The sequence below is a fragment of the Pogonomyrmex barbatus genome, unplaced genomic scaffold (assembly GCF_055798465.1).
Source record: "Pogonomyrmex barbatus isolate J1 unplaced genomic scaffold, ASM5579846v1 scaffold2, whole genome shotgun sequence".
In the NCBI taxonomy this organism is placed as follows: domain Eukaryota; kingdom Metazoa; phylum Arthropoda; class Insecta; order Hymenoptera; family Formicidae; genus Pogonomyrmex; species Pogonomyrmex barbatus.
The window spans coordinates 1,232,431-1,254,328 of record NW_028297116.1 but is presented as its reverse complement, the minus strand read 5'-3'; the positions used below and the strand labels follow the sequence as shown (position 1 = coordinate 1,254,328).

The 21,898-nt window shown below is 39.1% G+C and overlaps 1 protein-coding gene across 1 annotated transcript in view; it reads left to right on the top strand.

Moving 5' to 3' along the window:
• The first annotated feature begins 6,710 nt into the window (after positions 1–6,710).
• Positions 6,711–21,898, top strand: part of Fas2 (neural cell adhesion molecule fasciclin 2) — a 99,373-nt gene continuing 84,185 nt past the window's right edge. The window contains exon 1 of the mRNA XM_011644022.2: positions 6,711–7,047. Coding sequence (XP_011642324.2) covers positions 6,990–7,047 — 58 coding nt within the window. The 5' untranslated portion in view covers positions 6,711–6,989. The remainder of the gene's footprint in view (positions 7,048–21,898) is intronic.

Here is a 21,898-nt window from a genome sequence, read left to right as displayed (position 1 = left end):
GAGAGAGAGAGAGAGAGAGAGAAAACCGAGAGAGATACAGAGAGGTGAGACGCGGACGAGAGAAGAACCAAGAGGCGTGGACACAATGCCGCCCTTTTACGAACAAGAAGCAGTCACTGTCGGGGCGTTTGAAAGTTTCCCCTTGGAAAAATATCACCTTCCTGCTCGAGGGACCAAATAAAATGTAACTCCGTTACCGCGAGGCGCCTGTCGCGCCTCGGCCTTTCCTCGGAAACTCAGGCTCGATTTCTACTTTCGCCTCTCTCGTTTCCTCTTGGGGAACTCGTGGGTAAAGATTTGCACTCAGCCTTCACTTATCTAATCGTATCGACGGAATTTCTTTCTCCTCCGGAATTCTAACGACGATAGAAATCATATCCACATGCACGGTATCGATATGAACAGAAATTTTAAATAGAATGGAATAAAATGAAAAGGAAATGAAGAAAAATGCTTATCGCAATAGGCCTACTAGATTTCAAAATCGACAATAAAATCAGCGACAAATCGATGGATTTGTTCGAGATATTACTAGAGTATACCATAATGTTACATCACCTTTGAGATATTGCACTGGGAAGTTTGATCGAAAACGATTCGACAAACCAATAGAATGCTATCATAACCGCTGATGCAATTTATTTTCTAGCTTATAGTGGCAACCGACAGAAAACGATGTCGTTAGCAACGTATACGTAGGTTCCTATATAAAGTGGAAATATATTGGATATACGATTACAAAATGGATTGCACACATTGTTTGTCTAATCGATCAAGAACACTATTTTCTTATAATCTCGGAAAAAAATATAAACTTTTAAAGTAAAAATCTAAAGTAAATTCAATTTGTATAGAAGAGGAGAATTTTAATGTCTAGATGATAAAAACATATTTCTTTAATAATTTATCTCAACGAATAATACAGAGAACGATGTGAGCTTAATGTAACTTTTACTTGACCAGAATCCTCATATTATCGCAGATATTAATTAAAGTAATGCTTTAATCAATAACTAAAAAATTATAATGGCAGTCGTATTATAATCTTGGCTCGACGATTGAACCGAGTAATCGCGCTTATTTCGGTGGTAAACACAGCAACATCAAACGAAGACATCCCCTTTGAAACACGCATCCACCTCTTTATTTTCAGCCAAAGCTCTCCTCTCCTCTCTGTATTTACCTCTGTTGCTGCGTTAACGAGTTTCGCGTACTTTGCCCAGCCTCCAGGCGCTTTTCATATCTCTGTGCGCGGTCCATATCGCGGATGCGCGGCATCAAAAAAACAACAACAAACCGGGACTCGCTCGTTCTTTCTTTTCGAGCGGCCGGCTTTCCATCTAGAGACCAGAAACGTAGCCGGGATGTCGTCTTCCAAGCTGTTGCCTTGCCACGATACGGTCTTCGAGGCGTGCACCGACAGCGCGCCGCAGCCTTCTTCCCGGCTCTGCGTCATCCCTCTGCCTTTCTCACTCTCGTTTCCTCTCAGCGCGCTCGGTTATCCCGTGTTATCCTCCCCTCGACCATTTTATCGTCGTCCTGCTCCAGCTCCAGCGGATGAAACGGCGACGACAGACCGCCGTTCTCGTCGGTGGAACGAAACCCTTTCGAGCGATGGCGCCCGCCTGGCTGCCTGCTTTTCAGGCGCCGACGAACCTGCTCCAACACATATATATATATACACACACAACATATATATATATATACGTGGTGTGAACGCAGACTCTCGCCGGCCGGAGGAACGAAAGAGAGGAGGATAGAAATGGGGGGGGGGGGGGGAGCGGCGGCGAAAGGAGCGAGAGGAGAGAACGCGGACGAATAGGATCCGGATTCATCATTCATTTTCCAAGACGGACCAAGCGCGACGTTCCTCCTCTCGCGACATTCCCCTTCTTCTCTCCGCTCTGATCTCCGCTATAATCCCTCCGTTCTATCAATGATATCCGCCCGAATTACAGTCGGCACGATAGCACGCGTGCCTCGGCTGCAAAGCGCGCACCTGTTGGCAGCTCAATCGTATATATATAAGCGATCGAGGCGAGACGAGATTGATCGATGCGAAATTGCTATAGCGAGTACAGGGACTGTTTGTATTTGTATTCGAGAACAATTAATCGTTTGTTGGTGCAAACTGTTGGGAGCTGTATCAAAATACAATGAATCCCTTCTCGTCTTCTCGAGGATGTATAAAGTTACAACAAAAACGTAGACGTCAAATGTGAAACGTCGTTGCAACGCGAAGACATAAGTGCATCTCAAGATTGTTGTCGACAGAATCCCAATTTTCCACGAGATAAAATCACACAAGCAGCTGTGTCTATTTTCTTCATTTCCCTCTTCCTCCTTCCCTTCTCCCTGGTAAAAGGTACTATTTTATCTACTTTCTTTTCAGTTGCCTCTCTGAAGATTGATATTGAGAATGATTCGTCGCGACCGATTCATTTCGCCCTTGCTTTCTTTTGTATTCCTACTTCTTTACCTCCTTCCTTCTGTTTCCTTCTTACACGAAAAAGCTTTGTCGTGTGTCGATAATTGTGTATGTAAATATAATTTCATGCAAAGTATAAATAAGCGCTTTTTGAATACTGTAATCATATTTAATGCTCGCTGTTTAATTAATTTGATCGAAAAAAATATGTATAATTAAAAAAGGCTGTATTTTTGCCTGCATAGTTCAAAGATATTCAGAGAAAAAAATCTACTTGTCAATCGAAAATCGGATTTAGATTAGAATAGAATACCATGAACCAGATTTCTGAATTTGACTATTCTCTTCTACAGTTATTTCCATCATCCTGGATCGAACTTCCAATTCAAAAATTGACAGCTTTATTTTCACAAACAAGTTTCAGAATTCATGATATTCGAAAAATCTAATTTCTATGCATTTATATTTTTATATCACCGTCAAGGAAATCTCGCTTATATTCCTTTCCCGATTCGGCTTCCATATAAATGTATTTTGTATTCCACATTGCTAACTTACGTCAATACAAAAGAATGCATATTAAAATCGTAGAATAAGTAAGCTCTTAACCATCTCAGCTCGGCGATGGCAATTGATGGCAATTGATGAGTCGATAACTCGACGAAACGAAATATTTCCGTTTATTTATCGTGAAGAGTCTATCGTCGACGAAAGATCGTGGAATAAATATTTAGTTTAATAGCCATCGCTTCTGAAGAGAAGCAAGAACGGCGTTTGTCTCTCATAAATTTCTTTCTCGCATCTCCCGTCCCCTTCCCGCATTTTCTTTCTTTTCTCTCGCTTATTGTTCCTACAAGCTTTCGGCATAGCTTTTTTATGCACCGAGGAAGATTTAAATGTTTAATAATCTGCTCGCTCGCAAAACTCGGTAGATGAAAGATACAAACATTTAAAAGCTTATTATTTAGCCCGAGTTCTCGGTCGTTCTCGCATTTTTCTCTGTCTCTCTTTCTCTCTCTTATTCATCTAGTTTCCGGCATTTATCTTTTTGATTTGTTCACACTTTCCTATTCTTTATCGTTTACAGTTCCAACATACAGGACAATTTCACAATGTAGCGAGACCATCTATTAATCCCTGCCAGTGCAAGGACAAGAATGGAAGATTAAGCAAGACAATTAAAAAGAATTCGGATAATTTGTTAATAAAATGATTTAAAAAAACATAGAGGGATCCATATGAAATTATTAAAAAGATCTTTATGTACTTTTTATATATTTTATTATAAGAGCAAATATATAAAACAAATTAAAATTAATCGATAATATATTTTTCTCTTTTCGACAACCTAATTTCCTAATTTGCTTATTATAAAAATCCATATAACCATAACATATCCATACATCCCATATAATGCAAAAAGATTTCAGAAATTTCGGAAATCAGAGTTTTTTAATAAATCGTCTCTTCTATTTTTTTTTTCTTAAATTTTTTTAAAATATTGTAACGCAAAAATAAATATAATATCTAAAGCTACGAATTATTACTGAAGTTATTAAGTTGTCATTCAGATTTGTTATTAAAATAGCGATGGCTTTTGTGATGGCCGCACGAGATATTTATCGTTATGGTAAGAGTTGCGCACTTTGGCGAAACGAGATCCACTTTTCGGTGCTTGCTAAGCCGTCAGAAAAGTGGTGAATAGCATGACGGATTTTCTAGAGCAGCTTTAAGATGATAAAAACCTTAACGCTGTATTTCAGCAAGCGTCGCGCGAGAAATTACGATCTATCATCTTAACAGAGGCGGCTCGTTTTACGCCGGACGAATTAGTCGTGCAAGAAGCACGTTAACCTTTTTACTAATGAATTGTAAACAATGCCGGAGATACAAACTCTAAAATAATGGCGAATAATCGTGGATAATATTTAATTAATTCTGCATGACCTTTCGTGTGGTGGTATAATCGAAGATTAATCATCTCCTCTGCTAAATAAATTTACACAAATATTGCCGGCATCAATGATAAATCCGTAATTATATCTATAATACAATTACTGAAAATGAGAGCATGTGGCGCGCCATCATATTTATAGCATAATGATCCTCTTACGGCTATTTTTCTCTTCAAGGAATTTAATAAAGTGACTTATTCAATTTTCGACTTAATCGCATAATTGTCTCCTAACGAGCATGACCTTTTTATTGCCAGACGATCGATCGATACGTAGACGTTACAAAGGACAGCGCGAATATTATCACTAGACTTCACGCTACAGGAAAAGGATGTGAGACCATTTCCCACAAGATCCGTAGCTCACTTTGGTGTAAATAGACCGTCGACAAATGATAAACAAGCGAGGCGTCCACTGTCTGCAGCTTTTGCTTTTTCATCGTCTCTCTAGATCATCATGTTATAAGACACAACTATGTTTCCTCGCGAAAGACGCAAGGATCCAACACGTAAAGTACGCAAGGGTCGGCCAGGTTTGTTTGAAAAAGGTCGGCCCTCTTGAGAGAAAGACGAGGTGAAGACTGTGTCCGGTGATGGAGTTTGTATACTTCTCGAAATAAAAGAGGAGGAACACTCGAAGCTCTCTGCATCACACATCGGAACGCGGCACCACTTCTGAGTTTTGACTATGACGTCACGTCAATAACGGGACGAATCGAGGGTGGCTTTTCGTGTCGATCAATTTAGCATAATGGGCTTAATGAATTCTAGCGTAGCTATCTATTAATAGACCCGTGTGATAAGAGATTTCTGAATGAAATTCTGTTATGAAGCTTGGTAGACGCGTGATATTTTAGTGACATCATCAAAGAGGAGAGATTGTCCCTTTTCCAACAGAACGCGACAAGCTCGATTTTCCGCCTATTTTCATCGGGTGCGTCTCGGTGTAAACTCGGAATAAACCGCACCGTTCGCGCGCCGTAAGCTCTCTATTTTCCGAGTAATTATATGCACAAGAGCCGTAATTAGCACGGGCCTATCATTAGCATCGTGGCAATATTTGCGTGAATTTACAGCGCACGATACAGATGTGCTATCAATCTTCGGGATCTTACGCGACGACGCGAAGACGACGTTGCGCGCGCAAGGAAAGCGCTTCGTCGTGTGTGCCATAAATCTTACGACGGCGAGAAGGGATTTGTTAAATGACGACGTTTAAAGCACATGACACAATAGCGATGAAAGGAAGAGTATATATTTGCACGCGTCGAGTTTCGGGGATTAATTCGCGCGACAATATTATTAAAAGCCAATCGTGCTGAATTAAGTCGTCATTCGGATTTATGTCAGATTTAATATGACGTTATACATTTCTTTCTTCCGCTGGGACTTTATTTTAATTTGCTTTCCTTTTCCGTTTCTCGGAGTTAATAAGGCAACAATTAATCCCTCAAGTCTATCAATCTTGCTCCGCATTACCTTGCCAAACAGATTAGATAGTGTTCATTTTTTATCACTAGAGTATATTGCATTGATTCGTCGTGTGTATGCGCGTACATGTGCATGTGCGTGTACACTGCGACTGGATAAGTCGCTGCCATAAATCGTCGATTTTTGCATATGCGGGCAGAGCATAGAGCGAAACAAATTCCGAAAACAAGATTGCTGTATATATCCTATAAACAAAAATCCCTCGCCGCCGGGAGATTTATATTCGTTTGGGAAAGTGTTACGTCCGTGTTTACGAGCGTACGATGCAATGACGCCCGTAGGAAGAAAGATAAATGGCCGATCTAGGAAAAGTCGATATATGGGGGGGTAGGGCGCCAATATTGGGTCCCTACGTGTGAAAAATGTACAACTAACGCGCGGTTTAATCCCTAATCTAAGTAATAAATAACGATATTTCGTATATGCGATTTAATTCTCGATCAAATAATTTTGAAGAATAACGTATACGCGAGGTGAACAATTCGCCATTTTGTTTTTAGCTTCGGAAAGTTTTGCGGCGAGTTCGAACGCGAACGCATCGAAATTATTTTCGCTCGCGATCAAGGAAGCATCTCGAAAATGTCGCAAAACTCAGAAATGGGAAAACATTGGGAAAACATGACTTAATTTACGTTCTCGATATCGTGAAAATCCTGAGAAAAACCGACCTTATCAGATTCAGAAAAGATTTGGAAAGACAGAGGGTCGCGCGCACGATCACGATCGGCATTCTTTCCGATGACGCGCGGTCGCGCGTACCTACCTGCGTGCCGACGCAGTCACGTGGTCGGCGGAAACGTCCGAGCGCGGCCGAAGGTCGTGCCGAGCGCGTACGCGGCGCTCCTCGGCACAGTTCGAGATAAGCCAGCGCGACGTCGTGACGTTTAGCGTAGTCGATCGAAAACTCGAATGCGACTGCGTCGCTTGATCCGCTCGATCTTTTATCGATCGTGAATCCGGGGATCGTGGGATCGCGTGTGGTGTCAGTGAACGGCAACGAAGAATTAAAACGAACGAGGGAGAGAAGGAACGGGAAACGGTGTGGTGAAAAAAACGAAAGGACTCGACTTCTCCGTGAGCGGAGAGTGGAAGATAGGCAGCGTATCACTCATCACGATGGCAGCCCGTCGTGAGCGTTCCACCTGCGTCGCGATCGCCGTTCTGCTGCTAGCAGGTAAGCACGAGAATATTCGCGGCGCGATCGCGAGCGTCGACGGGAATCTAGTCTGTCGGTGGGATCTCGCGCGTGGTTTTCCCACGGGACCGCTCGTGCGGTACCGTTCGCCGCGGTGTAGAAGGTGCAAGAGAGATGGATGGTAAAGAGAGGAAGACGGAGACAAGCGAGCACGCGAGTATATTCAGCAGGTGGTTTAACCGTCGCACCGCGCTGGAATTCGACGTAAAGTTACGTGCGAAGTTCGTGCGCGCTCAACCAACGTCGTTCGCGTTCGCGTTCGTTTGAGTTCGAATTTGAGTTTGAAATGGCGCGCGTCCACCAGCGTCGGGTCACAGTTGCGTCGTGTTCGTTTTCGAAGCATTCAGATTTAAAACGACACAGAGTCACTCGGTCGTTTTCAACACAGCTCTACGATGGCGATGCGCCACGTTCGAATTCGAAACTGCCGTTAACCGTTGGTCGTCATCACGGTCGGTTTTAATCTTGCTAGGCGGCCTTTTGTTCCGCTGATGCGACTTGCTACGCAGGATCGATCTTGCGATCGATGGCGACTTTCCACATTTATTAGAATGCTATTTTCAAACCTGTTTTCACGTAATTGCGCGACGTTTGCGTCCTTTTAGAATGGAAACGATGCGAATTCATCAACGATGAATCATTAGTATTGGCAAATTCGCGATGAACATGAATCATATCTTGCAAGAAATTAATTGCCTAGGCTAGATGTCTTAAGTGACAAAGAAAAAATTAAATTACAAAGAATCATAAATTATGTTTTAATAATTTCTTGTATATAAAAATATTTTGTAATATTAAATTCAAATCATATATTTTGAATTATTTTTTTCTTAAAATAAGACATTTTTTTTTTCATTTGTTCGGCATAAGTTTAATATTTTTAACGAAGTTAAAGTGAATATAATTTTTTGAGCAGTAAATCTTTTGTTTCTAGTACTGCTTTCATCTTTTTTGACATTTTTATTTACAATATTTTAGAAATTCTGTTCTATTAAGCTGTTTAGATAATTTTGAAAATTTAAAAGAATTTTATTAATAATTTTCAAAAATTTTTAAATATTTCACTTTTTCTTCGTATTCTCAATGTTAAAATCGAGGATAGTCCTCTGACCTTGTATCGAAACGAACATCCGTTCCTAATGCAACATTAAACATACCTTTGAGGAGAGAGAGAGAGAGAGAGAGAGAGAGAGAGAGAGAGAGAGAGAGAGAGAAAATGAAAAGATACAACAAAAATTTGTCTGAAATCTGAGACACAACGGCAGGGTACAGGAAACAAGAACAATCGGAAATCAGAAGAATGTGAAGAATATTTCTGATATCAAAATCTGTTGTCTGTTTCCTATTCCCTGTTCCTGTTGCCTGTGTTTTTCATTGTACATTCAATTTGAATTCAAATAATGTACATGAGTTTATCTGCTTTCTTTTTTTTTAAAAAAAAAAAAGAAAAGTTTCGTTTCTTGCTTCTATCTCACGTTTTTGTCGTATCTTTGTTGAAAAGAACAAATCGTATTATTAATGATGAAATCGAGGATGGTCCTCTGACATTGTACCGAAAGAAACCATACGTTCCATATCTGTTAAAGGAACATTAGCATATTTTTGGAGAAAAAAGGTTTCTTCAACGATACATCGTCAACAGTATATCGCATTCGAGTATTTATATTACTCAGTTATAAATAAGGAAATTTTTGGAAAAAAAATATTTTCATAACTTTAGAGCTATAGCCAGCCAGCCGACTATCTTATCTCAAAATTGCTCGCAAGACCTCCATCGAACTTTACCTGAATCTCGTTGCAAATTGCAGCGAAAAAAGACGACTCTTTCTCTCTTCGCTCGGCCTCTTCCTTTTCCTCTCGAGCATCTTCTTTTTCGTTTCGATCGTTCGTTTATGATCCGGCTCTTTGCGAGGTCGTCGTCGTCGTCGTCGTCGTCGAGTCTACGTCTCTTTCTCCTCTCTTCTCCGTCTTCTCTCTCGTTCCTCTTTACCGTAGTCCGGTTTCATCGAGTCGCTTCGAAATGCCGTCGTCGTCCACTTCTTTCTTTTCTTCTTTTTTCTCTACCTTGTTCCTCCGTCTTCCAAGCGCCGTCGCGCTTCGCTCACCGATATTATTTATACGAGAATGTACGTGTGGCACGTGCGAAAAAAGAGAAAGGATGATAGAAAAGTACCGTTCGTCGCGACGTTTCACTTTCCAGCTTCGCACCTTACTCGGATGATACTCATTCCTTTCCAGACGTGTAGTTTTCCTTTCTGTGGTACAAATATGGAAGCTGGGTGTGCCCACTTAATCGATCCGCACACATTCCAATACTTTTCATAGCAATGGCAGTTGGTAATAGTTTGGTGAATTAGTTTGACGCGTTGTCCCTTTTATTCAAATTTTTATTTACAAATATTGAAACTTTCGACAGCTTGACTCTAGATATTTAAACTTGTGACGTATCTTTTATCTCAAAGAAAAATTTTAAATGGAAATAATTTTAAAATAAAAAAAAAAACGATAAGATAAATGTTTCAAAACAAATGATTGGAATAAAGAGCATTAACGCAGTATCTTACAAAGGAATCTCGCGAAGTGTCAGATTCTAATTTTAATAAAACTTTATTCATTTACATAAATATTTTGTAAAAATAATTATTTTCAACAAAATTTTTAGAAATATTTATCTTTGAAAAATATTGTTTGGATAACTACAATTAATTTTATTAGAAAACTTTTGTATGAAACATTTTTTATATCTTGAATTTTTTAAATATAACGAAAAAAATCTAAAATCCGCTTTATATATACATAAATAATAATTTTATCCTTAAAAATTGTTTTTGATGGTAATTGATATTTTTTAAATTCACTTATTTACGTAACCCATAGATGTACAAGGTTTCTTGAAAATCAAGATACGCGAGATTTCCTTTATTAGTGCCAAATGGTGTTTGTAATGAAAAATATAATTTTGTTACGAGAGAATTGGATATGCTTTTGTACGTTTAATTTTAGAACAGCGTTTAGAATAATATGTTTTGCCGTCGAAAGGTCTAAGTGGAATATTTCTCGGTTTTGAAGTGGATCCACGAAGGTATTATGATGCACAATGGTCAACATCTTTATGTGAATAGAGAGCGACGAGGACGATCACGCTTTTTTAACAATGAAGCGTAAAGATCGAGTCTGGTAAAGAAACCTATTAGAAGTTAGCCTCCCACTTTTAGAAATAACTTATTTTGAAAGTTGTGCTGAATTGTGCTAGATTTGTGCTACATTGTGCTCGAATTTTAAAACTGTAATGTAAAAAATGAAAAAAAAAAACGACATTTACCCTCCCCCACTTTGTGATTTTTAAAATTTTTTCGATTGTGCTAACATTGTGCCAAAATATTATTTTTAAAAAATAATAATAAAATAATAACAATAGAAGTTATGATAAAAAATAGATTTGGGAAAAAAAATATATAAATGACATTTATTCTTGTATCAGTCATCTAAAGAGCTTACAAATACATATCTAACATATACTCGTTTAGCACAAGTCGGCACAACCATCGGCTTTTATATATTTTATATATTTTTTTTTTCCCAAATCTATTTTTTATCGTAACTTCTATTGTTATTATTCTTTAAAGATAATATTTTGGCACAATGTTAGCACAATCTAGCACAACCTAGCAGAATCGAGAAAATTAAAAAAATCGCAAAGTGGGGGGCTAGCCTAAAATGTCTTTTTTTTCCATTTTTTATGACATTTTTCACATTACGATTTTAAAATTCGAGCACAATGTAGCGCAAACCTAGCACAATTCAACACTCAACTCTCAAAATAATTATTTCTAAAACTGGGGGGGCTAACTTCTAATAGGTGGTAAAAGAAAGAGTCGGGTGATGGCTCGACGGATAAAGAGTTCAGCGGGTCTTTTCCAGTTTCCATCGTAAATTACGACGTGCCGTCCCGTCACTCTCGATCGTGCGAGTCTTTTTAGACGACGATGGATCGTCTTCCCCTTTTTTCGTGTCGTCTCATTGTCGCGGTCTGTCCGTCACGCATATAAATTATGGCGGCTGATGTTACGTCCGCGTAATTGTATGGATCGTCGTCACGTCAGTCGGGCACGCTCGTCGTGAACCTCCTGGGAAATATTTCTCTTCTCTGGTCGCCGAGACTGTGCTCAGCACTAGATGGATGCGCGTGTCCACGGAAACTCCGGTCATCCGTCACCGTTGAACTTCTTCCGGCTCTTGAGTGAAACAGTACCGCGATCGGAAAGGCTGGTTTATTAAGTTCCTAAACCTCAATCAAACCAATATTCGAGGCGCGCAGGAATAATTAGGATTTATCGAAAAGAAAATTTTATAAAAACTCGCTGTACATCGAGTAGAAGCGTAATTATCGAGAGACACTTTGATGTTGCTACTAAGAAGCTGCAGCAGCGAAGGCTGATCGAAGAAATCCGTCATTAATATTAATGGCCGGCTTGAGAGTAATTAAGTTACATCTTGCGTTTTTTTTCCTACAATATCCACCTTCGGCGAATATCCGTCACATTTATTCTGAATCCATTTATTCTGAAAGAATATTCTGTCGTTGACGAATACACGGTCGACTTTTTTTTTTTTTTATAGTTTACGCGCGAATTAGGTGCTTCCTTTATTTTCGATATTCGCTGAAATGAGGTCATCCGCATTTTCTTCCTACGGTGTTTTCCCACGGTTTTTTTTTTTTGATCTCCCGGTAGTTTCGCGCAAGAAACAAGATAAACTCGAACGGGGAAGCAAGCGCAACGGAAGAAACTTTCACAAGAGCTTATCGTACACATCGTAGATTTTCCTGCCATGGCCGCGGTCGCGTGTCACAAAAACAAAGATGGAAGGCGACGGGGAAAACCGTCGTCGCGTCAGCGGTCGAGGCAGTTTATCGCGCCGTTATTCGCGGAGAGAGAAAGAGATACCCGTTGATTATGGTTATTACGCTGTTCGCGCCCACGGCTCGGAAAAATGTATTCCGCGGAAACGCCGACGACGGAACGAACCGGCGCCAGTTAATGAGCCGCGGCGGTTTTTTAACGGACACCATCACCGTAAAAGGTCGAGTCGACCCTGCTGTTACCTTAGGGACGGCGATGGAGGGGGAGGGGGAGGAAGGATCCTTAACGCGCGTTTTTTTTTTATACCGTCATATCGATAATTAGCGATCCTTTTGGAGGGAAAATTCGGGCGGATAGTGCCACGAAAACGGCCCTTTGTAGCCCATAAATGCGGATCTTTTGGCGGTAAAACCGCCGGACACGCAACAAAACATCTGCTTTCATTTATTGCTTCCGGAACCTACAACACGTATTTTAATTACGATTCTTGCACGCAGTAATTTGTTTTGCCTCGTGGCAGGTCTTTTTAATGGCGACAGTACCATTGTTGGCTACCAGTGTTTTCATTATTGTTATTCAGAGTTTCGACTGTGGTTGATGGCTATTGGTACAATTTTATTTATTTGCAACTGGAGTTTTATTAGGAAAATGTATATTTTTTAGGCAAGACATTAAAATATTTTTCATGTTTCGATAATTTTTATTTGCAATTTTAATCGAGAAAAATACGCGATATATTCCCGTTAATAAAAAAAAAAAAAAAAAAAAAAATTGTATACGATAAATATATACTTCATAAATTGCCGAGCGAAGCTTTTATCAATACGCACCGTTTGATAACAATTCGTAATTCGATTACAATGAGTAGTGTTTATCATCTCGATTTCATTTATGTGATCGTGTTGCAAGTATTCAGATTTTCTATCGTCGTTCACGATGAGATTGCGCAAATGGATGTTGCACTGTGATTCGTCAGCAGGAAGTTTTGTTTCATTACGAAGCAGCTTGTTCGACTAACAACGCCCAGAGATCTTTTTCTCCGTCATGTTTTCGTGCTGATCATAAAAAGTATTATATGTATGTTCTTAAGCTAGCCGTCGATTTATGCTTTCCGTTTTGTCGTCTCGAGAAATTGCGCAGTCTGAAATATATACTTGTCGCTTCTTTTTATCGTCTCTTTGCGTCTCTTTCACAATTAGTTGGCTCGTTTCGTTATAACGTTATAACATAGAAGAAGAGAGAAATAATGGATTTTTAAATTTAATAATTTGCATGTAATTAAAGGGAAACGTAGGTATGTAAATATTCACAAAAAGAAATAAAAAGATAGAACGTCGTTATGCGTTAATACAAAGATTCCGAGGAAATTAATTAAGATGTTTTTTTTTTTTTTATAACATCTCTCTTATGAAACATAAAGTAAATTTTTTTTCTATAATGACTGTGCAACGTACAGTTTTGTGACTGAATCAGACAGATCGTCGAATCGTCCGCCAGTGAGAAAGATTTGTTGTTCCATAGAAGCGCGAATGCGCCGTTAAATTGCTCTTGCGAATTATCCTGCAGAACGAGAGTAGCAGGATGGTTATCCTTGGCGGATCGTAATAAGTGACGCAAAGTTTAATGAGGTAGTAAAACTCGCGTGGGCGCGTGGGCGTCGGTTTTTCAGGATAATAAAGGATTGTGTGCACGGCGCCACAGTTTGCCGTTGCAATTGCGCCTGCACGTGTAAAGCGTTACGAAAATTTCTCGTATATACTAATTATCTTGGTTTTTTTTTTTTCCATTGAGCCTGCTTAGATAGCGAGATACGATATTATCTGAAAATTATATCATATTTCATACACAGACAGTGTCTTTGCGACATTTTAAAACGCGCATTTTAAAATGCGTTTTGATTTACTGTTTCTATTGAATTAATTAACGTTTATTAGCGTTATTCGTTACAGTTAATATAAAGGCAAAATTTGTTTGGCACTTATGAAAGAAAAATAATGTAGATGTCTAATCGGAAAAATGAATATTATGCGTTCCGAAAATGTTAAAGGTCCAGCTCGCGACCTACGTCAAGAATTATACAATACCTTGTTTGCAATTTGTCTTGTCGTTAAGACCTCAAGATTACTATCTACTTATCGTACGTTATATTTCGCCACTATTGAGTAGTGGTGAAATCACCATGTGGAGAGCGCGTGATATTCCCAGCGCGATGGAGACGTTACACCTAATTGAATCGCACGTAATTGAAATACATGTTTTCAGTGCAAACGTTTGCTATATCCTAACCGTCTGTAAACAGAGTGCTTCTTTTTATCGTACAACGACGTGCGTCTGCGGTATCGATCGCGGGGGTCGATATCGGCAAACGCCGTCGTAAGAAAAATAACGTACCACCTGCTCTCGTTTGCTTAGCGGGCGGTAAACTCGTCGAACTCTCCTCTGCCGAAGCATCGTCGCGTCTCGAAAATCCGTCTCGATATCTTATCATTGATAACGCGTCGCGATATCGAAATGCGACGTTATCGAAGACCTCTGCAGAATCGGTGCTTATCGCACAAAACTCTTGATAACTCTTTAAATAATAATATATCAATAATAAACACCATTAATGATAAGAGATGATCTGATGATAGTTAAATTTAGATTAATTATATATTCGTACTTATGCATAAATTAGAATGTTTATATATAAATTATATTATTTATATATTTTTATTATTATAAATTTATATATTTTTTTTATTTAATTTATCACATATTTATATACAAGTTAAATAAACTTATCCAAGCGAATTATATAATCTATTATCTCTATTTACTGATTTTCTGATTTTAATAAATAGAACAATGACGTATAGTAGTATAGTAAGAATATGTAATAATTATTTACTCATAATCAAACGTAACAATTGTTTACTATTAATGATCGCTGTTGTATAATTACGAATTTGCATCTTGCATAAACACACACTCACACGCGCACATATTGCTTTATTGCAATTAGTAATCAGGTAATTGAGATGCACCAGTGTTTGCCGTGTTTTACCACGTCACGGTCGTCTATTGCTCCCACGATCATGGAAACATCTATCTCGCTAACTATGTGAGACTTAGCCTTAACCCTTCCTCCTTTCTTTCTCTCTTTTCTTACGTGCACCTTACGCGTCGCTCGTATTATTGAGATTACACTCGCGGCTACAATCTTTCCGAGCGCTGACTCGTATAATTGTTAATAAAATGTGAATGTCGATTAAATTTCGATGACTAAACATTCAGAATTGCTACGCAATAATCAGCAGTAAGTAAGTGATATTTGAAAGTTACAAACTGGAAGAATTTTAATTATACAATATCGGAGCTAAAATGAAGATAATATTTTCCTTCCTGTTGAAAGCATCCAGATATGATATACATATCGGAATACCTAAAATGAAGATAATATTTTTTATATATCCGACATTTGATAAATCCGTTATTTAATTTCATGTCGTTTTATAATATTTGATAATCAGGATATCATTGGAGATAAAATATTCCAATAACGCAATTTTTTCTCTTTCCTTTTAATAAATTTATAGTTCACCTTTCTATAATACATAGAGAAATTGGACGGATGTTCTCTCGCAATGTAGAATGTATGAATGAGATCTCGAGATGCTTCTCGTTGAGGCCTCTATACAACGCCGGAATGAATGAAACGTTCTGTTGCACCGCATATTCAACATTGCGCGCAATCGAGGCACGAGACTTGTTAACGATTCAAAGGATTCGGTGACGTCACTAGGATTAACTAGCTAAATACCCAATGTGAATATTAACCTTATACACCCATTCGAAGACGAAGAAACAGCGAGCACTAAAATAACTTGCTAAAATAACAGTCCGTGTTATTCAAACTATGGTCGTCTCTTGAAAAAGAATATATTCTCTTCGTCTCGAGAACGTGATCGATTACAATCGCTCGTAAGAATAATAGACATTGATATAATAGTAAGGAAATATTTTCACAGCCGAAATATGAATTTTAGTTGATTATTAGATAGATTTTTAATTTTTGACTCGGTCTCTCTCTCTCTCTCTCTCTCTCTCTCTCGTGTTCAAGCATGGAATTAAATTGATACTGAGATTAATCAATGTCGATACCGATCGATGTCGTCCGGGAGCGCGATTAAACTTTCATCCAGACAAGGATGAACTTTCGGTTTTACATTGTCGTAAAACGGCGCGTACGAATGCCCTTTTCGGTGAAATAATTCAGCGGGCTGAGCCCACCGTCGGGTCGGCTTTTACGATCGGCTGTTCATAAAGGGGACAAATTACAACGCCGCGAGGCGTTGGCGTCGCGTCCCGCCGCGACTTTTCCCGTTTGCGGAATTATAAAAGTCGTTTCCGAAAAAAGGAAAAGGAAAAACATATCGTCGGAATGGGGTTTAATTAAAGTATCTTAACCATCCAAATGGCTGGCCGTCCCGGTGTGCGCTTATTAAAAGAAAACGAGCGAGTTTCGTTCGGACGCGAACAGAAAGAGAGAGTTCTCGAATGAATGCTCCCGAATTAGCTCCGTAATTCGATTTGCCGTGGATTTTCATTAATCGCCCTTTTCCCTGAAAATTGTCAATTATCAAATTCGCATGGATAAGCCTGTGTTTTGGGAAATGAAATTCGTTATCGTCAAAAGTAGACTATAAATTTGCTATAATCTGAATAAAATTAGATTAACATTATTAAACAAATAAATATATTTCTTTTAATAATGGGAATACTATTTTCTATCGGTCATCAGTTTTCGAACGAGAACATCAAAGTTACTCGATTATTGCGATATTCTTTATCGAGCGGCATCGTTAACTGAAATTTATTGGGAGAAAAAGAGTTATAGAGACACGCACGCTGGAATAAATGGTTGACTTACGCAATTTATCGTTGTCGAAAATTGATTACAGTCCTTGGCAATTATTTCGGAATTATATCTCACGGTGGATTTCGGAATCGATCGCGCGCATTTATACCGGCTCCACCGTCCGTTTCCGAAACTACCTCGGGGATTCCGAAACTAATAATCGTCCTTGCTTCTATACTGGCATTTCGAACCACGTGCGACTGACCGATACAATCGGATTCGAAAAAGCTCATCAAAGCCACAACCAGTGCGTCGTAAAGCACTGTGATTACCATGCAGAATAAAGCCAACGTGTATCATTCCTACTCGCTAAATATTAGCAAAGCCATGCAATTAAAGCGAACTGTTTCTTTAATTGAAGCGTTTAATTAGTGTAGTTATTAACTTGATAAAATTATTAAGTTGTTTTTAAAATGCATCCATAGTTTTTTTTTTTTTTTTTTTTTTTTTTTAAGTAAGCATCTCGCAATCATTGTACTATTTATTTTAATCAATTATTGATATTATTTTTCAATTATTATATTATTATTTGTATCTAATATTTTCTATAATTACAGAATTTTGTTAAAATTCACTTAAAATTTGAATCTAAATCTACCTGTTTGTTTCTTTGAAACTTAATTTCATGATAATCCATTTATTAATCTCTTCAAAATTACTTATATTTCCAATATCCGCAACAAAAGAAGGTCGATTTCAAAGGGTTTCTAAATAAAGGAAAGTACGAGTTATCTGGGATATCCTTTATAGGTACTTCTCCGTATGACGCATACGTGGGATCAGGTCAGAAATACGCGGAAAGGAAAGGACGAAAGAAATAGCGGTGCACGCGAGATATTTCCTTCAGAATGCGAGGGTACGATCGAGGAAGAAGGGGAGGAAGAGAGGGTAAAAAGAAGCGCGGACCCCATGACTGTTTTTAAAATAAAAACCTGTTCTGCTGTTCTGCCTGCAACCTGCCTCCTGCACCTGCGCGAACAAAGGAGAATCTTTTTCTCAACGTCTCAACGGACCACCTCATACCCACCCCTTTGAGTCATCGCCTAACTACCGTTACACCGGGTGTCTCGCAAATTACCAATCTCACGCATGAGTAAAAAGTTTTTTTAAAATCGTATTGTGAAGAGAGAAACCACGAGAAGCTGGTATTTAGCTGGCATATGCGTTTTCCTGTGATTTGCCGATAGAAGTTGCAATTGAATTATTAACTTTGACGAAACGCTCGTATCAACGAGTAACCACTGTGGAATTTGCGCATATAAATTACTCGTGGCATTAGTAGGAATTAACAGATATTACCGAAATGGGAATTAGTGCATAAATATTTGATACCAATGAATTACCTCTTCATTTGGCGGGAAATATTGATAATGGAATAATTTACGCGCGAATATATTTTGACGGAAATTATTTAAGAAACTTTTATTATTAACTTAATCCATTTCAACGTTATTGCATTATTTTGCCTAATGTTTTGGCGCGTTGTCATTTGGATGTAACAGAAATTGACGTGTAAATTTTTCGCTGGCAGTTAATCCCTCGGTTCGATTTCAACTCGTAAAACCGAACTCCGTAACACTAAATTCATGAATTTTACAAAACCATAGAGCACCGTCGAGGGCACGTTTGACACGAACGGAAGTCTCGAATTGCCCGCTGGCCCGCGGAAGCCTTATTTTTCTCGCAATGGTAAACGGGTTTACAGTTATTCTACGGATATCGGAATTTACCGCTAGGTAAGGTTACGAGCAACTACACCGGCGCTCTAGTCTTTTTGCTGAGGATCCGCTTTCAGTTTCCTGGCCGGCTTCCGCTTAGACGTTTTCCTCCTTTCTTCTTATTCTAAGAAACTACGTGATGGGCGATCACAGAGTGCGAAAGAGTAGCTCTCATCGTCTTTGTGTCCGGGCTTTCTCGATCCACCTTGCTATCCAACTCGCTGTCCGATCCCTCTAACGGGAGTCCGTCATTAAAGCGATAGGTCGGCCGTGACTCCCTGTATCTGCTCGGCCGCGCTTCCGTTAGGTTCGTTTTCGCGTGAACTGGATTAGAACGAGCCGGGGCCTCTGGCATCTCGGGGATAACGATCCGTGGGAATTGGACCAGCGGGTTAAGACGCGTGACAGTGACGATAACGATGACGCCGCTGCCGACGAGACCTACGGCGGCGTCTCTCGCCGCTCGGATTTCGGGTTGACATTCATATTCCCCGTTATGATCGTTAAACTCGCTTCTTGTCGCGCGAAATATATACGGCGGCTTTATGCCGACTTGCACATCACCCGATGCTATCGTGTGTATGAGCTTCCGTGTATCAGATTGAACGAACTCCTCACCTTTTCATCCTACCCACGATATCGTCGCTGAACGCGAAACAAGGCTGTTTTACTTTACGTTATCTGAATTCCTTCATACGAATCTATTTTTAATAAATTTAAGAGATGCCTATTTTTTTATAAATTTTAACTCAAATTAAATATCATTAGTACAGACTTACTCTGTAAAATATATGAATGTTTCTCTTTAAAAATAATTTTCTTATCTAAATCTTTATAATAACAAATTTTTATATAAAATACAAGGACGATTTTGGGTAAAATATATATTTAAAAAAATAAAAAATATCTTTAATAAAAGAAACATTAAAAATAAAAACAAATAATAAATATGTAAAGATAATACTTGAAAAATTGAGTTTTCATTTAATAAGCAAATTCCTAATTTATTATTTAATAATTATTTTATGAAATAATATATCCATGTTTATTGCGGATTTCGTGAACACCCCGTATAATTTAACATGTATGTTCCAGGCGGAAGGAAGTTGTCCCCGTCAACCGTCACGTTTTTGTAAATATTTCAATCGATGCGTCAACGCTGTTGGCTACAGCGGGTTACATTTATTTTCGAATTGAATCTCTCGTTACGTATCACGGTTTGTCGCCTATAAATTATTTCATCATCGTTCCCAAGTTTCAATAATACCGAGATTTTGCCGCGTGATACCGAGAGAGATTACAGTTAACAAATTATTTCGTAATACGCTTACAATTAATCGTATGAATTTTTTACACGCTGTTCGCGGAATTGTGGAATTTGGAATTTCTTTATGTGTAATACGCTGTAATAACTAACGGTAGAGGTGATGATGAGGAAGTCTTAAGAAACGTTATAATTCATAAAATGAACATTCACGTGTGATAAGATGTAGGCGTCGTGTTTCAATCTTTCAATTCAACGGCGCATTAAATAGATGAGATCGTTTATCTCATTTAATTTTAAACACACTTTCTCGCTCTCTTCCTCGTATTTTTCACATTTCACATTTCACACGCTTGATTATTGGTGCCGTTAATGCCCGATGAGTAAGCGTCTGATCGCCGAGTCGAAAGCCTTTACACGATGAAGTGACATCTATTTAGCTCCTTGACACTCCGCTATCATTATTAAAGAGCAATTATCGAGAAAGTGTCTCGTCGAAGTGCACCGAAATCGGACGATTAATCAACCTTGAATCTCGCTGATTATTTGCACGCGTACAAGGACATTCCCGGAGCATACCGGTGTCCGTTCCACCATTGCATATTGCAATCCCGCGTTAATAACTCTTTGCTTTCGTGACGTAGCAACGAACGCAATTAACGTTTCATTTTTCTCTCTACTGCCTACTTCTACTGAACGTAAAATCGATCCGTGACAACCCACGTTGCCTCGTTACAGCGGTAAGCTATGGTCGAATATATCGAATATATCGAACACACTAATATATACGGAAACACCGTTCGTTGTGTTGCGCTCGGCTGTTGTACGTTGATCCTTTTACAGAGAAAATTGAGCGTAGTTTTTTTTTTTCCTTTTTGCTCGCCCAAATCGGAGCCCGAATGCGTCGGGCGAGAGTTCGTCATAGGATCCATGACGTCCGATAAATATTTATCCATCGCCATGGGCTTTATTAGTGGCAAACATTTGGTCGTATTTACGGCGCCGGGAGCGACAAATAGTACCGATAGAGAGAGACTAAAGGGGGACGATCTTCTCTCCTCTCATATACGAATCTCTCTCTCTCCCTCCCCCTCCCTCCCTCCCTCCGTCCCTCCCCCCCCTCTCTCTCTCTCTCTCTCTCTCTCTCTCTCTCTGTGCGCCATCCATAAACGGACTCGACCGAGCGAATAATTTATTACTCGCAACGAGCGTGGTGAGATTTGCATAAAACAGGGGTTTTCGCGCGCAAATCGATCGCGAATCAAGCACGACATTCGCCCACGCGAATATTCGGCGCTCGTGCACGCACGCACCCACTGCGATAAATGTACGCATTCTCACGTACGCACTCTGCGTCTTAGTATTTAGATATCCAGATGACATCCAGACGACGAGGTTTTTAGTACTGTCTCTTCGGAAAATTTAAAAAAATTTTTAATAAAACTCGTCGAATAAAAATGAAGTAATAACGCATTGAAATTATTAGTGAGATATTACAATAATTACGAGTTAAACAGTTTATGATTATTTTATTATGGTACGGCATAAAGTAACGTGTAGATTTTTTTTGTTTTAACGATAAACATATAATAATCACGCCGATACATGTTTTTAAATAATAATAATTGTTTTGTTTTATCTTAAATGCCCGTAATTAAACTTAAACCTAACCTATTAAGCGTACATCGATATGCGTCTGTAATACATGTGGAGGAACTCAGCTTTTTGTAGCCATGTCCATTTATCCGCAAGTACGTTTCCCAGTGGATGTTTTACCTCGTAACTAATTGTAGGCCGCTTTAATATTGCATCCTTAAACAGCGCTGATTATGCGTGTACGCACCGCGTCGATGCGCGCGATCGATGTGATTAATAAATTAGCGCGTCGCTGCGCCGCTCCAACGAATATCGCAATTATCGAAAACGCAGTAGTGCACACGGTGTTGCATTATGGGCTTGTGAAAGCGGGTTGCATCGCGTGCACGAATGATTAAGGGGATCATTTCTGCCCTCTTCCTCTACCTGCTCCCCTCTCCCTCCCTCCCCCTCCCTCTCCCCCCCTTTCTCTTGTACTCTCTTGCGTTTC